Genomic DNA, 14,251 nt, shown 5'->3' with positions numbered 1-14,251 from the left:
CACTCAGACACAGGCTATAGAGTACAAGCAACAAACTACAAGCTAAACTACAAGCAACATGATATATGCTACAGGCTATAGACTACAACAAAAAACAAACAACAAACATCTTTATCACACAGTGAACACACATCACATGGTGGGTGGCGGCAACGCTGAAACACATAAAATTATATCATAATTCACCAATTATAAGATTTTAATTTAATTTAAGATATAAACTACAATGACAGGAGCGCCCACCGATGAAACTTATCTCCTCACTAAGACTAGACGAAGGGCACACATCACACCAGCCTTAAAATCACTACACTGGTTACCAGTCAACTCTAGAATAGACTTTAAAATACTACTACTAGTCTATAAATCTCTCCACAGTCACTCACCAGAATATATTTCTGACATGCTTGTTAAGTACATGCCCAACAGACCACTCAGATCCTCAGGTACTGAACTTTTAACAGTTCCAAAAGCCAGGACCAAGAAACCCGGAGAGGCAGCTTTTAGTTTCTATGCCCCAACCTCTGGAACACCCTACCGGTGTGCCTAAGAATGGCCGAAACAACGGAGGTCTTCAAGCGAGACCTCAAGACGTACCTTTTCGACCTAGCCTACAATCACTAGCTAGGACCTTGAGACACAGAAAGGCAGCCTCAAACCTACCTGTGTATCCTCTGTATACATTGGTATTTATCCTGCTATGCAATGTATGTATATCAAGTAGTGTACAGAAGCTGGTTATCATGAAACAGGCTTGTTCTGTTCTGACAGCTGTGTTGCTTCAATGGCTCAGTGTGCTACTAACCGTTTTCTGCCTCTCCTAGTGCCTCTCTCTCTCCCTCCTATCCTCTAACCAGGTCCAGTGTCAGCTGTGGAGCTGTGGATATCGTAGTATTTAGTATACACACACACGTACACACAGACACACATCAGTCCACATTCGGCTTAGGCCTGGACCTGATACTCTTAGACTTTCCTGCTCTGAAAATTTAATTTAATGTATTGGTCTTTAAATGTTCTTAGCCATTAGACAAATATATTCCAGGAGCTTGCCCCAGGTTGCCTGTTTCAATATCTGTGTGGTCTGTATGGCTCTATGTGCTACTAACCCTGTTCTGCCTTCCCTCTCCCTAGTGCCTCTCTCTCTCCCTCCTATCTTCTAACCAGGTCCAGTGGATGCCCCACTGTCACCAGCAGACCTCCCGGAGTCCGATAGATACCCCCGTGTCTGCTGTGGATGTCGTAGCATGTCCGTAGAATGTTCTCTCTCCTATGATGCTTTTTAGCCTCTCTTACTCTGAAATGTAATTTAATGTAATGTATTACTTTATAAATGTTCTTAGCCGGTAGACAAACATACTCCTGGAGCTTGCTCGATCGCCTTGTTGAGAGGGGTCAGGGAAGAATTTTTACAGCTCACTTATCTGGCCCCCGGGTGATTACTGTTTTTTTGCTTCCCTCTGGAATATGTAGAGAGTGGGTCGTATGCCCACCTCCCTTGTTCTCTGTAAAGCGCATTGTGTTGCCTCTGGGTATGAAATGCGCTATACAAATAAAGCTTTGATTGACTGATTGATTGATCCCCAACCGGCCGCTCTACCTCCCGAGCTACGTGCCGTAAAGCTGCATACTACAAGCAATAAACTACAAGATACAGGATACACACTACAAGCTACAGGCTATAAACATATTTCTGTACAGATTACAAACTCCCGACTACAAGCTTTAAGTTATAAACTACTAGCTACAGGCTACAGACTACACGCTATAAGCTATAATACAAACTACAGGTTATAGTCTACAGGCTACAAGGTACAGGCTATAAATTAAAAGTGACGTGACGAGACTAAAGGCTACCGATTACCAATCACAGACTGTAAACTCTAACAGCAACAATGAAAGTCCATCAAATATCTTCTGATAAACTAAAAGGTGTGTATAAAGAATACAATTCTGGTTAAATTATCTCTTTAACTGTGGTATGTCACTTCAAAAATTCACAATTCTTTGTAGATTATCATTGGCACGGTATAGTTTGCTAATTTTCCCTAGAACGTTTTGAATAGGCCATAACTAAAACAAAAAAACAATTTTCAATTACTTTTACTGTCAACACGGAGAACCTGTCTAAAGTTGTCATTTCGTCAACACTTTCACATCCCTAATCAGTACCACTTATATAGTAATGTCACATTGAAGGTTAGTATCATTAAAGGAGACTAGCTTTTAGCACGCGGCTCTGCAGTAGTGAATACAACGTTCTGGTGATGAGAGTGCAAAGCCAGTCAGTCCTCTCAATGTGCTGTTTCTCTCTGCCCATTCTGTGCTACATAATTAGCAGCATCTGTCTCACCACACCAAGAGACAGATGGAGGTTTGAGGTGAGTGGATTTGGAAGGGAAAGAAAGAAAGAGAGAGAAAAAGAAACATCATTCCCATCTCTCCATCCATCCATCAGAGCAGTGGGTCGGTGCTATGGTGCAGCCAATTTCCACAAAGCTGCTAAGCTGATTGAAGCCAACCAAATCTCTTTCACCAGCGTACATTCCTTCAAAATGACCATCTCAGTTCCAATATCACGGGCTTTTACTGTTCCTCACTCCCCCGTGCTGGACTGAGAGTTGGCAAGGCTTAGCAGGATAACACGCTCCAGCAACCCAGCTCCCTGTGAATGCACTGATATCTCTATAGCACAGTCTCCACGTGGACTCGGTCAGTTTTCTTACACATTCCATTATTACCTCCGCCCCAGCAACAGTGCAGGGCAGGAGGTATTGGTTTTGGTGCAGTGTAATTCAGTTATTTGTTTGTTTATTTATTTGTTAGCAGGATTATGCCAAAACTACCAGACCTATTTTCATGAATTTCTGTGGAGGGGTGTAGCATGGGCCAACATAGAGCCCATTACATTTTGGAGTGGATCAGAATCATTGGGCGACTCCACAAATTAAAACGAAAAACTTTGAGTGAAGCCAACTCCCTGTGTATCCCCCAGGGTTTGGACTGGCGGGTGCGTCCATTCATTTTTGGACTTTGGAAAATTACCCCGTTCATTGTCAATGGAGGGAATTGAAATGGCCATATCTCAACATGGGAAATTCACAGAGACACAGGGTTTGGACCAGCATAAAGCTCTCGCCGCATTAAACGCAGCAATATCAAACATGTCGCGCATGCATGTCGTAACCGTATACGTGCCAGTAGGGCACATTATGAGCTCAAGTTTCTTTTACCTGGTTAAATAAAGGTTAAATAAAAAATGGACAATTCCGCAAAATGCTGCTGTTGATTGTATTTTTATTACCTAATTCCTCAATTCCATCTGCATAATGGAAATCATAGGGCCCTAGCCTTTTCCAGCTGCTCATATACTGCAACCAGTATATTTTGGGCATTTTAAGTATCGGTAAAACACCATTTTAGTAGCACATCATCAGGTGGGGCACAACAACAAAAAATAGTGCACATACTAACATGAAAGTGTTTCTTTTTTCAATGAGAAAATATTCCATATTCCAACAATAGACAAAAGTGCATTTGCGAGCGGAATAACCATTCCTGCGATTAATGAAATATGGTCAGTTCAGCCCCTAGTGGCTGAGTTTCTCAATACTGGGGCAGATAACCATAATAATTGTGCATTTTGTGATAAAAGCATGGAATTTGGTACACTTATAACCAAAAGTATTTTTAAAATGTTTGGATAAATGGATGACCCATCATGAATTTTCAACATTTCATCTATTATATATGTGTGTGTGTGTATATATATATATATATATATATATATATATTTGTATTATTTTTTATACCAGTGAGACATGCACCATACAGTTGGGAGCAGTTAGAAATTATCCATCCTGCGGCACTTCACCATTGCTGTATCTGACACGGAAATCCCGTTGGAAATCTTGTGGGATTTCAGACAGGTGTTCTTTCATTTTAGTGATGCACCACCGCCAGGTGGCATCTTTGAGCAGATTTAGCAGGCTGGGCTCACAGTGTATTTCTCCTATAGTCTACAAATTAAGATCATTACATTTCACAAGCTGAATTTATCTGTATGAAAGGTGCTATACAAATAATGTTTTATTGTTATTACCTTGTTCTCAAACACATTTTTCTCCATCTGGATGTAATTAAATTATTATGAACATATCTATCTATAGTATCTATCTCAGTAACTGACGTCGAGTCAAGGCGTGGTGTCTGTTAAGTCATATGCGCAAAATAACATATTGCTAACAATGGCTAACAATAGCTAACTTGCCTAGAACTATAAAGATAATGCGAAGTGGGGGTTTCGCTTTTTTTTTCCGGAACGCATTCAACTAGGATGTGACATCGTCCCGGGCACCAAATCCCGAGCTCCGATACAAATTTGTCAACCCCAGAAGTAAATTTGAAGATCGGGCATCAGCTAGTGTAGCTGAGCGCAGTATGGCTTCATCATGATACAAAGACAAAATAAGTTTGATCGGAGGTGTGGATCCATACAAAATTGACATAGTTGCCATGAGTAAAGATCACTCATTATTTCCAATTACAACCCCAATTCCAATGAAGAATCTGGAGAAATCTCTGTGCACAAGGGACAAGGCCGAAAATCTATTGGATGCCCGTGATCTTCAGGCCCTCAGGTGGCACTGCATTAAAAACAGGCATGATTCTGTAACGGAAATCACTGCATAGGCTCAGGATCATTCCCGGAATTTTGCAAACCCTACTTCCTCGGCTTTGATGAGATTCCCAGTCCCTCATTTCTCCTACCTGACACATTCACCTAAACCATACACTCTCAAATCCATGAGAGGTACCTGGGACATAACATGGCTTGGAGATGCACTATTTGGCACCTTGGCAACCACCACAACATTTACTGTGTTTGACCTCTGACCTGAGTCTCACGGACGTTCTCCACTGTGAAGTTGAACCAGACCCGGAAGCGAGGGTTGCAGGTGTCTGGGCGGATGAAGAGGTCAAACTCAAACTCACTGATGTAGTCCACACGGCCCAGGTTCCCTGCAGACACAGCACAGACCACAGAGACAAGCTGCTTCAGAATAGACCATAGTTGGACTACGACAAGCTAGTTCAGGACAGAACAGGATGGCTGGCCAATGCACATGGGACAAGTTTGCCCTCAGGGCTTTCTGCTAGAAAGCAGCATTTCTTGAAATCCAACCCCTTTCCTCCAGAAGCTAATAGAATCAAACAAGGCTTCAGCCAATGATGTGACGTTTTCACATGCTGTAAAGGAAAAATCTTACTTGGTTTAGATTATATTTCAAAGAACACGCTGAGTGGTCGGTCAAGCTGGTTTCAAACAAAGACAATAGTTTATTCTGTTACGATTTGCAATTCGGACTCGAGCACAGGAAGTGAATCCGGGCTCGAGTGAGTCAGATGGGGAAGAGGTCGATAGGTTATAACGTGAAAAAGGAAGTGACATTGTTTCAGGATGAAGAGGACAGGGAAGTGATGTCACAGGAATAATTTGTAGTTTTAACAGACTGATCTATGAGAACGAACTACAAAGTTAGAACAACAGTCAAGTAGGAAAACAAAACACTTTGGTGAGACTTGAATTTCATTCACAATGCTTTCACCGCCCTCCCTGCTCACTTCCGACCAACTATGCAGCTTGCTTCATTGGTAAGTATTAGCTGCAGTTATTGATATTATACTGTATTTCTGATAGAAAGGCTACTATTTCAACTGTATTTCTAGTAGAAAGGATAGTGCAAGTCAGTTCTTTCTGTAAGAAAGGTTAGTGCATTCTGGTAGCAATATGAACTGAATTTCTGGCAGAGAGGCTTTAGTGCTCATTGGGGGCCGGGCAGCCTCAGCTGCTGGTCACTCTTGTACCTATTTCCCAATATTCTGAATATGAATCTTTCTAAGAAGTCTGATTTCCCATGCATGAAAAATCACCAAACTTTGCACATAGGTCCGGTCCTATGCCATAAGTCCTCAACCGGCATTGTGGGCCAATAGCCATGATGGTGATGCTACAGCAAACGTCTAAAGTTAAAAAAATTGATAACAAATTTGCCGGAGGTGCTATCACTTCGCACCCACCACCAAAATGTAGGCCAAGTGAGCAGAAACATGCTTTCAGCTGGCAGGAATTATGAAGTCCATCACTGTAAAACATATCAAACCCTACTCCTCCCACATTTTTGGTAAATTGACACCCAGATTGCTACACTACATCTTCAACAAACAATCTTCACAGATTTTTGAAATATAAAAAATCGAGCCCACAGCACATCAAACTGTTTTACTGTAAACAGTACTGTATGTAGCTACTGCAAATACTTACTCAATAAATCTCCAATGTTCATGAAAATAATGTGCATGACATGGTATATTTCTCAGAATTTTATCTCAAACTGTTGAGATGCTTCATCGTCAATACACTAGACTAGACTCGGGGAGACATTTCTCAAGTCCATAGACTAGAACTGCTTGCTGACTCTTAACCTGCAGGATAACTGTGAGAGAAAAGAATCCCAGATGAACTTCAACTCCCAGGCTGAAATCCCCCAACACATCTGTGCTGTCCAGTATGTCCTCTTTGTGTGTTTGCTGGACCTGTCCAGTTGCGTGTTGATCAGATGAGTCCATATTTAAGGATAAATGAGAACTGAAGAGTGAATCTGAGTGTAGCTAGTCAGGAAGGAGCTGTCTGCTATAATCACAGGATCGTATTTCAACAGCCAGGAGCTGCTGAGAAGAAATCTCTCATTGTCAAACAGCTTTTCAATCTGGAGAATTACACAAAGTGCTGCTACTTGTCAATGCACTGCCAGCTTTAGAGGCAGAGGACATGAAATAGAAGGAAAGGGGCTGACTGAAAGTCATTCAAAATGTTTGGCACAGGATCAGGTGGTTTTGTAAAACGACTGGCAGGCCTGCTCTGTACTCTAGCATGATTTCATTTACTTAAGATAAATTAAGCAACCGAGCAATAAATATTAAAGGGATAGTTCAGACAATGGCAACGGGCCAAGTAGGGATTTGTTTTTAAATAAATAATTGGGGCTGGGCCGGGCTGCGCGCAGTTCTGCAGGAAAAGTGAGCAGGAAGGACATTGCAGTGTCACCCATGGAGGAACTGAGGCGGAAAATAGCTAAGGGAGGGCTTTTAAAAATCCCAAATGAGACTGGGAAGTCTAGTTTATGGAAGCACTTTGACCTGATTGTAAGTAGAACTAAAGAGCCTACTGGCAATGTAAAGTGTTTGGAGTGTAATGCCGGTTTCAAATATGACAACAAAAAGACTGTCACGCCCTCTCTCCTGCGGGACATTGAATGTGGCGGCTGCTGACGTTTTGAGACTAGCCAGTCAAGACAGTTGCCACTGACAGCCTTCATTCCATAAGCAGAAGTGCCAGCTAAAGTGAAATCTGGAGTCTTGGATGAGTGCGTCAAATACTGTTCTCGGGATATCAGGCCCTTCAAATCAGTTGGGGGTCATCCCTATATTCCCCGGGTCCTATGTTCCCTGGGTCCTATGATCCCCCAAAAAAGGGTTTTATGTTCCCCGGGTCCGATGTTCCCCCCCGAAAAAGGGTCCTATGTTCCCTACCGAAAAAAGGGTTCTATGTTCCCCGGGTACCATGTTCCCCCCGATAAAGCGTCCTATGTTCCCCAGGTCCTATATTCCCCCCGAAACGCGAAAGATAAACGTGATTATGCCATCGCACAATTCGCCTGCAGACATACAGTTTTGGCGGCAGCAGCGGTAAAAAAACATATTACAACCCGCAACCACAAGGGGCAGTAAAGCACTACTACAGTGAGGCTACTAGGCTTGTCTGACAAACGGTTGCCGTTGCTTAGACTAATGTAGGCTACGTTTCTCAGTTTGACCGGACTAAATTGCGAACTGCTCTTTTGGATTAGCTACAGCACAGACAGTAGACATAAAATTGGTTATTTAAAGGGCTATCATTCTACCAACTGATCGGACTTCATTCATTAGGCTATTTAGATTCAAACCCGGAAACTCAGAAATCCCACATTTTCAACCCCTATTTTCAACTATGCAGTCAGAGTAACGACACTACGATTTACAATCAATAAATAGCGCTAAACCAGCGAAGACTAATTAATTTCAACCCGTATTTACCAACCCATGATAAACTTATTCGATTCACTTATTCGATTCAAAGCACACACTATCATGACTGCCCAAGTGGCTCAATTGATAGTGTTACAGATTTGTAATTCAAGCGTCGCGAGTTCAATTCCGCGTCCCTGCTGTCGGAAGGACATGGAAAGGATTCCACGTCTTTACGAAGGAAAGACATTTGTAGTAGGCTATTATTGTTACAAGGCAGCAGGTTTTCATGTGCATCTTGTTGTGGTTCTGCTGCCCTGAGGTGCTTCCCCGTCTAGGAGCGTCATCGCCGGGCTTGCCTGTGCGCGCAGCGCGTCCTTCCACCTCGGCATGCGTGCTGAGAGCATAGCGCCGCACCGGTGGCTCGTTAGTAATCAACACACCTGTGCTCCTGCGTCTCTCCCTGAGTTCTCTGGACCTGATCACCGCAGGGCTCACGCCCTCGCCTACACGCACACTAACAACAGTCCCCACACATGCACACTAACAACACTCACACACAGTTGGTTACACATCTCATATCCAGGACCAGTCATTTTAAGGGCGGGCATTTCAGGACAAATCTGGATGGAATAAGAATTTCTCTTTATTACTAATAAATAACTGGCCAGTATGCCAATATCACTCCCTCCAGGAAATACACTTGACCATGGCTCTTGTATACAGATTAATTTATTTTGTCTTCAAATCCACCATCGAACTATAGACACACAATACAGAATAAAATAAATACACAAACGATTCACAGAAAAATGCAACTTAAAATATACGATAAACAAATAACGAAACATAGCCTACCTACGGAAGAGCATTAGGGCCAACAGCTGAGTTTTTTTTTTTTTAAGCTTCTGAGTTTAAAGTCAGAAATTCTGACTTTTTTCTCAGAAGTTATTTCAGACTTTTTTCTCAGAAATTCTGACTTTAATCTCAGAAATTCTGACTTTTGGGAAAACAAATCTACTTTTATTTACTCACTTGGCATTGGTCCGAATGATATAGGCTACTGTATACTGAAGTATGAAGTATATTGAATCTGATATACTGAATTGCCTAATATTTGGAGGACCTGTTTATCAGTTAAGGACAACCTTAATCTAAATGTATGCAAGCAGACCATGAAAACGTGTTTATCTGAGACGAGGCGAGGGGGGGGGCTTCCAGGTCCAGTGTTAATTTGGAAGAAACCAAATCCACCGGGAAAGAGGGTGTTTGGCTTTTTGAAAGAGGCTATGGTGGCTTTTCGAGGTAGTCTATGACATAATTAAAATAATACATTCAGCTCAGTAGAGAAAATAATCATAGCTCCGCATTGTAAAATGTAATGGTAAACAAACAATAACAGAAATGTAAAAAAAACACACAAAAAAACACCCCCAAATCTGAGGGGGCACGTGCCCCCTCAAGTTCTATAGGCATGACGCTTCTGATGTAAGACATATCAGAAATAGAGCTAAATGTCCAATACAGCTCACTACCCCTTTAACTTTTCTGGGGGAGCACAATCTCTATTTCTCACTCCACAGCTCTCTCTGTCTCTGTTCCCTCTACAGTATCCCTGTCTCTCCTGCCATGTTTTTCTGTATCGCTTGCATTCTCTAAACTGCCCACTTGACCTTGTCACCGTCAAAAAGCACTTAAACATATTAACTTTGCTTAATTGTAGTCTTTACCAAACGGGCTGGACAAGGTAACAGGCCAGCCATTCACACCAGACGCATCGATTTTAGCCGATTTTAAAGTGGATAATGTGCCATTCAAATGGAACACGTTCAAAGAGATGATGGTCTATTTCATGCTGTGTAATAGGGTAGAATATCCGGCATTATTCCAATCACTGAGAAGAGACATCAAGGCAATATTTTATAAGGCATTATCATATCATCTGAAGCAACTGCAATCCCAAGCATGAAGACTTATCTAAGAGGAGAATAGTTTTGATGTGACACAGAGCAGAGACCAGAAGCTGGTTGTCACAATATCAGAACCATATGACCAAACCTGAGGCTGTAATCACACAGCAGGTTAGCCTGTATGTATACATCTTAGTCATTTAGCACATAATTTATCCAAAGCGACTTACAATAATATTTACTTATTCTCAGACACCTCACTCCGCACTCCCAATAACAGGTGGTACTGTACCTACCACTCTCGAAGCAGGCGTCGAAGACCAGATGGCCTTTCCTCTGAGCTCCTGTGTATCCAGGCGGGGTGACCGTCAGTTTATTCACATTGCCCACCAAGGCATCCTCTGCCCCAGCCTCACTGCCTACAGGACAACCACACAGCACTACTGGTCAATGGTATTGACCAGTACCCTGGTCAACACAATAATACAAGTGTCCTAAACAGATTAACTAAGCCTTTACAGTAGAGTATTTATGGGCTACAAAATTGCTCAACTTTAAGCTAATATGTGTTTAAGAAACTGACTTCAAGAGAGGACTAGGACAGTGGACCATGTGTAGACTACATCATTCCACTACACTATTCTTCAGGGAAAGTAGAGTAAAAAAGAAAAGAAAAACATAGATGTCTAAATTCCTATTCTATGATCCTATTATTATATGACACATAACCATGTAAGATCTTGATAGGTTACATTCGAACACTGTAGGCTACAGATCAATACATTTTGGCAGTAGAATGATCTGAGCTCATGGTGTGAGGCCTGTGAGTGGTCTGGGTTAACAGTGAGTCCACCACATATGATCGAAAGCAAGTTATTTCTCTGGGGCAGACTTGAAGGGATAGAGTAGAGTAGGCCTATTTTATAGTATAGTATCAGTAGTATCCAGCAACACAGCTCAATATAGTATGGAATGGAAGAGAGAAATAATATTAAGAAGCAAAATATAAATTGAATACTTTTATTTTGATGTGGGGGATATGACAGGACGATAATAGTTTGCATGTAACGAAACATTTGGAAACAATTTACCCATAGTATGTGAAAGTCGGGATACTGAATGGATATCGTTTACTATTTAAGACACTGCAGGCACACAGGCTATAGCAGCAGGTTAGGAAATGACAGCTATCTAACCCCCATGGGACATGTTTGTCAACAGAAGCAGCGCTTTAACGCCATATGTGGTTCGTGCTAGATGGCAGCGCTGCAACACAGTAGAAAGCATCGAGATAATAAATTATTCAATTTCATAGGTAGGCTGTACTGCTTTCCTTCTGGTGTCATCAGTTCGTGCAGTCAAGCTAGACTATAACGTTATACTGTAGCAGAGGGTCTCATTCATGCAGTTTGTTTACGATCAACTTGCGAATTCATGCAGTGTCCGACACAATCAGACTCCATGCAGGTACGCGTGTGCTTGACTGAATGCAGGCGGATCGAGGTAGCGAACCCTCATGTTTACACACCAGTGTCGACGTCTCTTATTCTCTCCTCCATCTTCCTCTCCGTTTCTCTCCTGCTAGAAAACGAGACGCCGGTGTGACTGTTGCCACGGCAACGCAGCGTGAGGGAGTGGGGAGGAGGGAAGACGTTCTCTCATGACGTAGACGCGGCAAGAGCAGGTGCATGCAAAGAATATGGAATACCAAGAAGGGACACTCCATTCATTCTGCTGTGGAACCAAAACGCCCGGGGCATTAGCCAGGTCGCCGCCATTTTGGACTGTCAAGTTGATTGCGCAAACTGTGCTGTACTGTTACCAAAGACGTATAGCAAAAAGACCGGACGCTCAATGTATTCTGCCTATCAATCAATCAATCAATCAATCAATCAATCAATCAATCAATCAATCAATCAATCAATCAATCAATCAATCAATCAAAGCTTTATTTGTATAGCGCATTTCATACCCAGAGGCAACACAATGCGCTTTACAGAGAACAAGGGAGGTGGGTATACGACCCACCCCTACATATTCCAGAGGGAAGCAAAAAACAGTAATCACCCAGGGGCCAGATAAGTGAGCTGTAAAAATTCTTCCCTGACCCCTCTCAACAAGGCGATCGAGCAAGCTCCTGGAGTATGTTTGTCTACCAGCTAAGAACATTTATAAAGCAATAAATTACATTAAATTACATTTTCAGAGTAAGAGAAGCTAAAATCAACATAGGAGAGACATGGCAAATACTGGTGTGTGTTTGCTATGGCCCAGACCTAAAGCCGGAAGTGGGCTGGTGTATGTCTCTGTGTATGTGTGTGTGTGTTAACTAAATGCTACGACATCCACAGCAGACACAGGGGTATCTATCGGACTCAGGGAGGTCTGCTGGTGACAGTGGGGCATCCACTGGACCTGGTTAGAAGATAGGAGGGAGAGAGAGAGGCACTAGGGAGAGGGAAGGCAGAACAGGGCCATAAAAGCAACACGGATATCAAAACAGGCAACCTGGAGCAAGCTCCTGGAATATATTTGTCTAACGGCTAAGAACATTTATAGAGCAATAAATAACATTAAATTACATTTTCAGGGCAAGAAAGGCTAAGAGCATCAGGTCCAGGCCTAAGCCGGATGTGGACTGATGTGTGTCTGTGTGTACGTGTGTGTGTGTGTGTTAACTAAATACTACAACATCCACAGTTGACACGGGTGTATCAATCGAACTCAGGGTGGTCTGCGGGCAACAGTGGGGCATCCACTGGACCTGGTTAGAAGATAGGAGGGAGAGAGAGAGAGAGAGGCACTAGGGGAGGCAGAAAACGGTTAGTTGCACGCTGAGCCATTGAAGCAACACAGATGTCAGAACAGAACAAGCCTGTTTCAGGGTAACCAGCTTCTGTACACTACTTGATATACATACAGACACATCCAGGGCGTCCTCACTTGAACCACCCTCCCCTGCCAAAAAAGACGGGGGTCCATTTATGGGGGTTAATAATTTTCAGTTGTGATCGGTGATTCCCAATTTTAAGTTTTCAATAAATAAGAATTGTGGCAATCCCTATATATCATTTATACAGAATCTGGAGACAAATATGTGCAATCTCTGTTTGTCATATTAGTGGTATGGTCTGCAATCTAAACTAGCCTATACTTCAGACCTCAGGTGAACACAGCTCTGGAAAGGATGAGATCACAGCAAAATCCTGGTTTACTATGTATCGTTTATTATTTATAGATGTTTTTCAGTAAGTGCACTTTCTATATACTACTCTTCCCCAAAGTTTAGACATTATTTGCAGAAAATGGAGGAATGGTGGAAATTTCTTATTGACAATAGGCCTAATAGCCTAATAATAATGAATTAGAGTAAAGGTGAAATGAATAGGTAAGAGTTCTTAAAATGATGTATAAATATAATTTAATGCCTTGGCCATATTGTCATTTGGATATTTCCACTTAGGACCTATCTGATATAGGCAATCCTCATAAGCTGTAACAAAGAAGATACCATCCATGGAAGATACGAACGATGCCTCTACCGCTGCAAAGTACTGTTGACACGAAACCATGGTAACCATTGTGATTTGTGTTTCCTGTTTCCGCTGGAGTGAGGGCGTGCGTCCCTAAGGTTTTTAGACCCTACACCCTAATCAAGGGAACTACATTCAGCTGTGAGGGGACTACAAAACGGAGTGCACTCGGTGACTGAGTGCGAGTGGGGAGGGACTGGATTCAGAAAGGGCCTCTGTTTACAATGGGGGTTGCCAGGACAGGCAACCAGAAATCCTCATTATGGGTGACTCTATTGTTATATCCCTTGAGCTACCTGGTGCTGTTACCTACTGTCTCCCTGGAGGCAGAGCTGAAAATATGATTGAACTAGCTGAGTCACTCTCCAACCTCCACCCCTCAGCCCGCACAATACTTGGAGAAACGCGGACCCTGGCAGTTGAGGGTTACAAGAGAAATCACAAAAGAGCGAGAGTCCTTGTCTGATCACTTTTAAGGAGCAGAGAGTGAGGTGTGACTGGTGGGCGGAGAAAGGCACCTGATTGGTCACTTGGATCAATAACCCAGTGGGCCCTTGTTACCACCGTAAAACAGAGCTCACATTCTGTACTCACTCTGGAATAATCAAATATCCCGGTTATGGTTTCAACATGATATGTCAATTCCACAACATGCATAATCACCTGAGTCATGATTTTAGCCAAAGATGGATACCAAACTTGGCTATGGTAGACGTAGCAGCATGGGAGCAGTTATTTATA

General features: G+C 42.5%; 1 protein-coding gene across 1 annotated transcript in view; it reads right to left on the bottom strand.

The window, feature by feature from the left end:
- Positions 1–11,539, bottom strand: part of agbl4 (AGBL carboxypeptidase 4) — a gene marked incomplete at its 3' end in the record, with an annotated part of 242,260 nt that extends 230,721 nt beyond the window's left edge. Inside the window, exons 1-3 of the mRNA XM_084443882.1 lie at positions 11,502–11,539; positions 10,274–10,392; positions 4,898–5,022 (exon numbers count right to left, since the gene is read on the bottom strand). Coding sequence (XP_084300008.1) covers positions 4,898–5,022; positions 10,274–10,392; positions 11,502–11,536 — 279 coding nt within the window. The 5' untranslated portion in view covers positions 11,537–11,539. The remainder of the gene's footprint in view (positions 1–4,897; positions 5,023–10,273; positions 10,393–11,501) is intronic.
- Between the last annotated feature and the right edge of the window lie 2,712 nt (positions 11,540–14,251).

This window comes from Borostomias antarcticus (assembly GCF_949987555.1).
Source record: "Borostomias antarcticus genome assembly, chromosome: 10".
NCBI classification, from domain to species: domain Eukaryota; kingdom Metazoa; phylum Chordata; class Actinopteri; order Stomiiformes; family Stomiidae; genus Borostomias; species Borostomias antarcticus.
The sequence above is the reverse complement of the archived record's forward strand: the minus strand, read 5'-3'. Positions and strand labels throughout refer to the sequence as shown.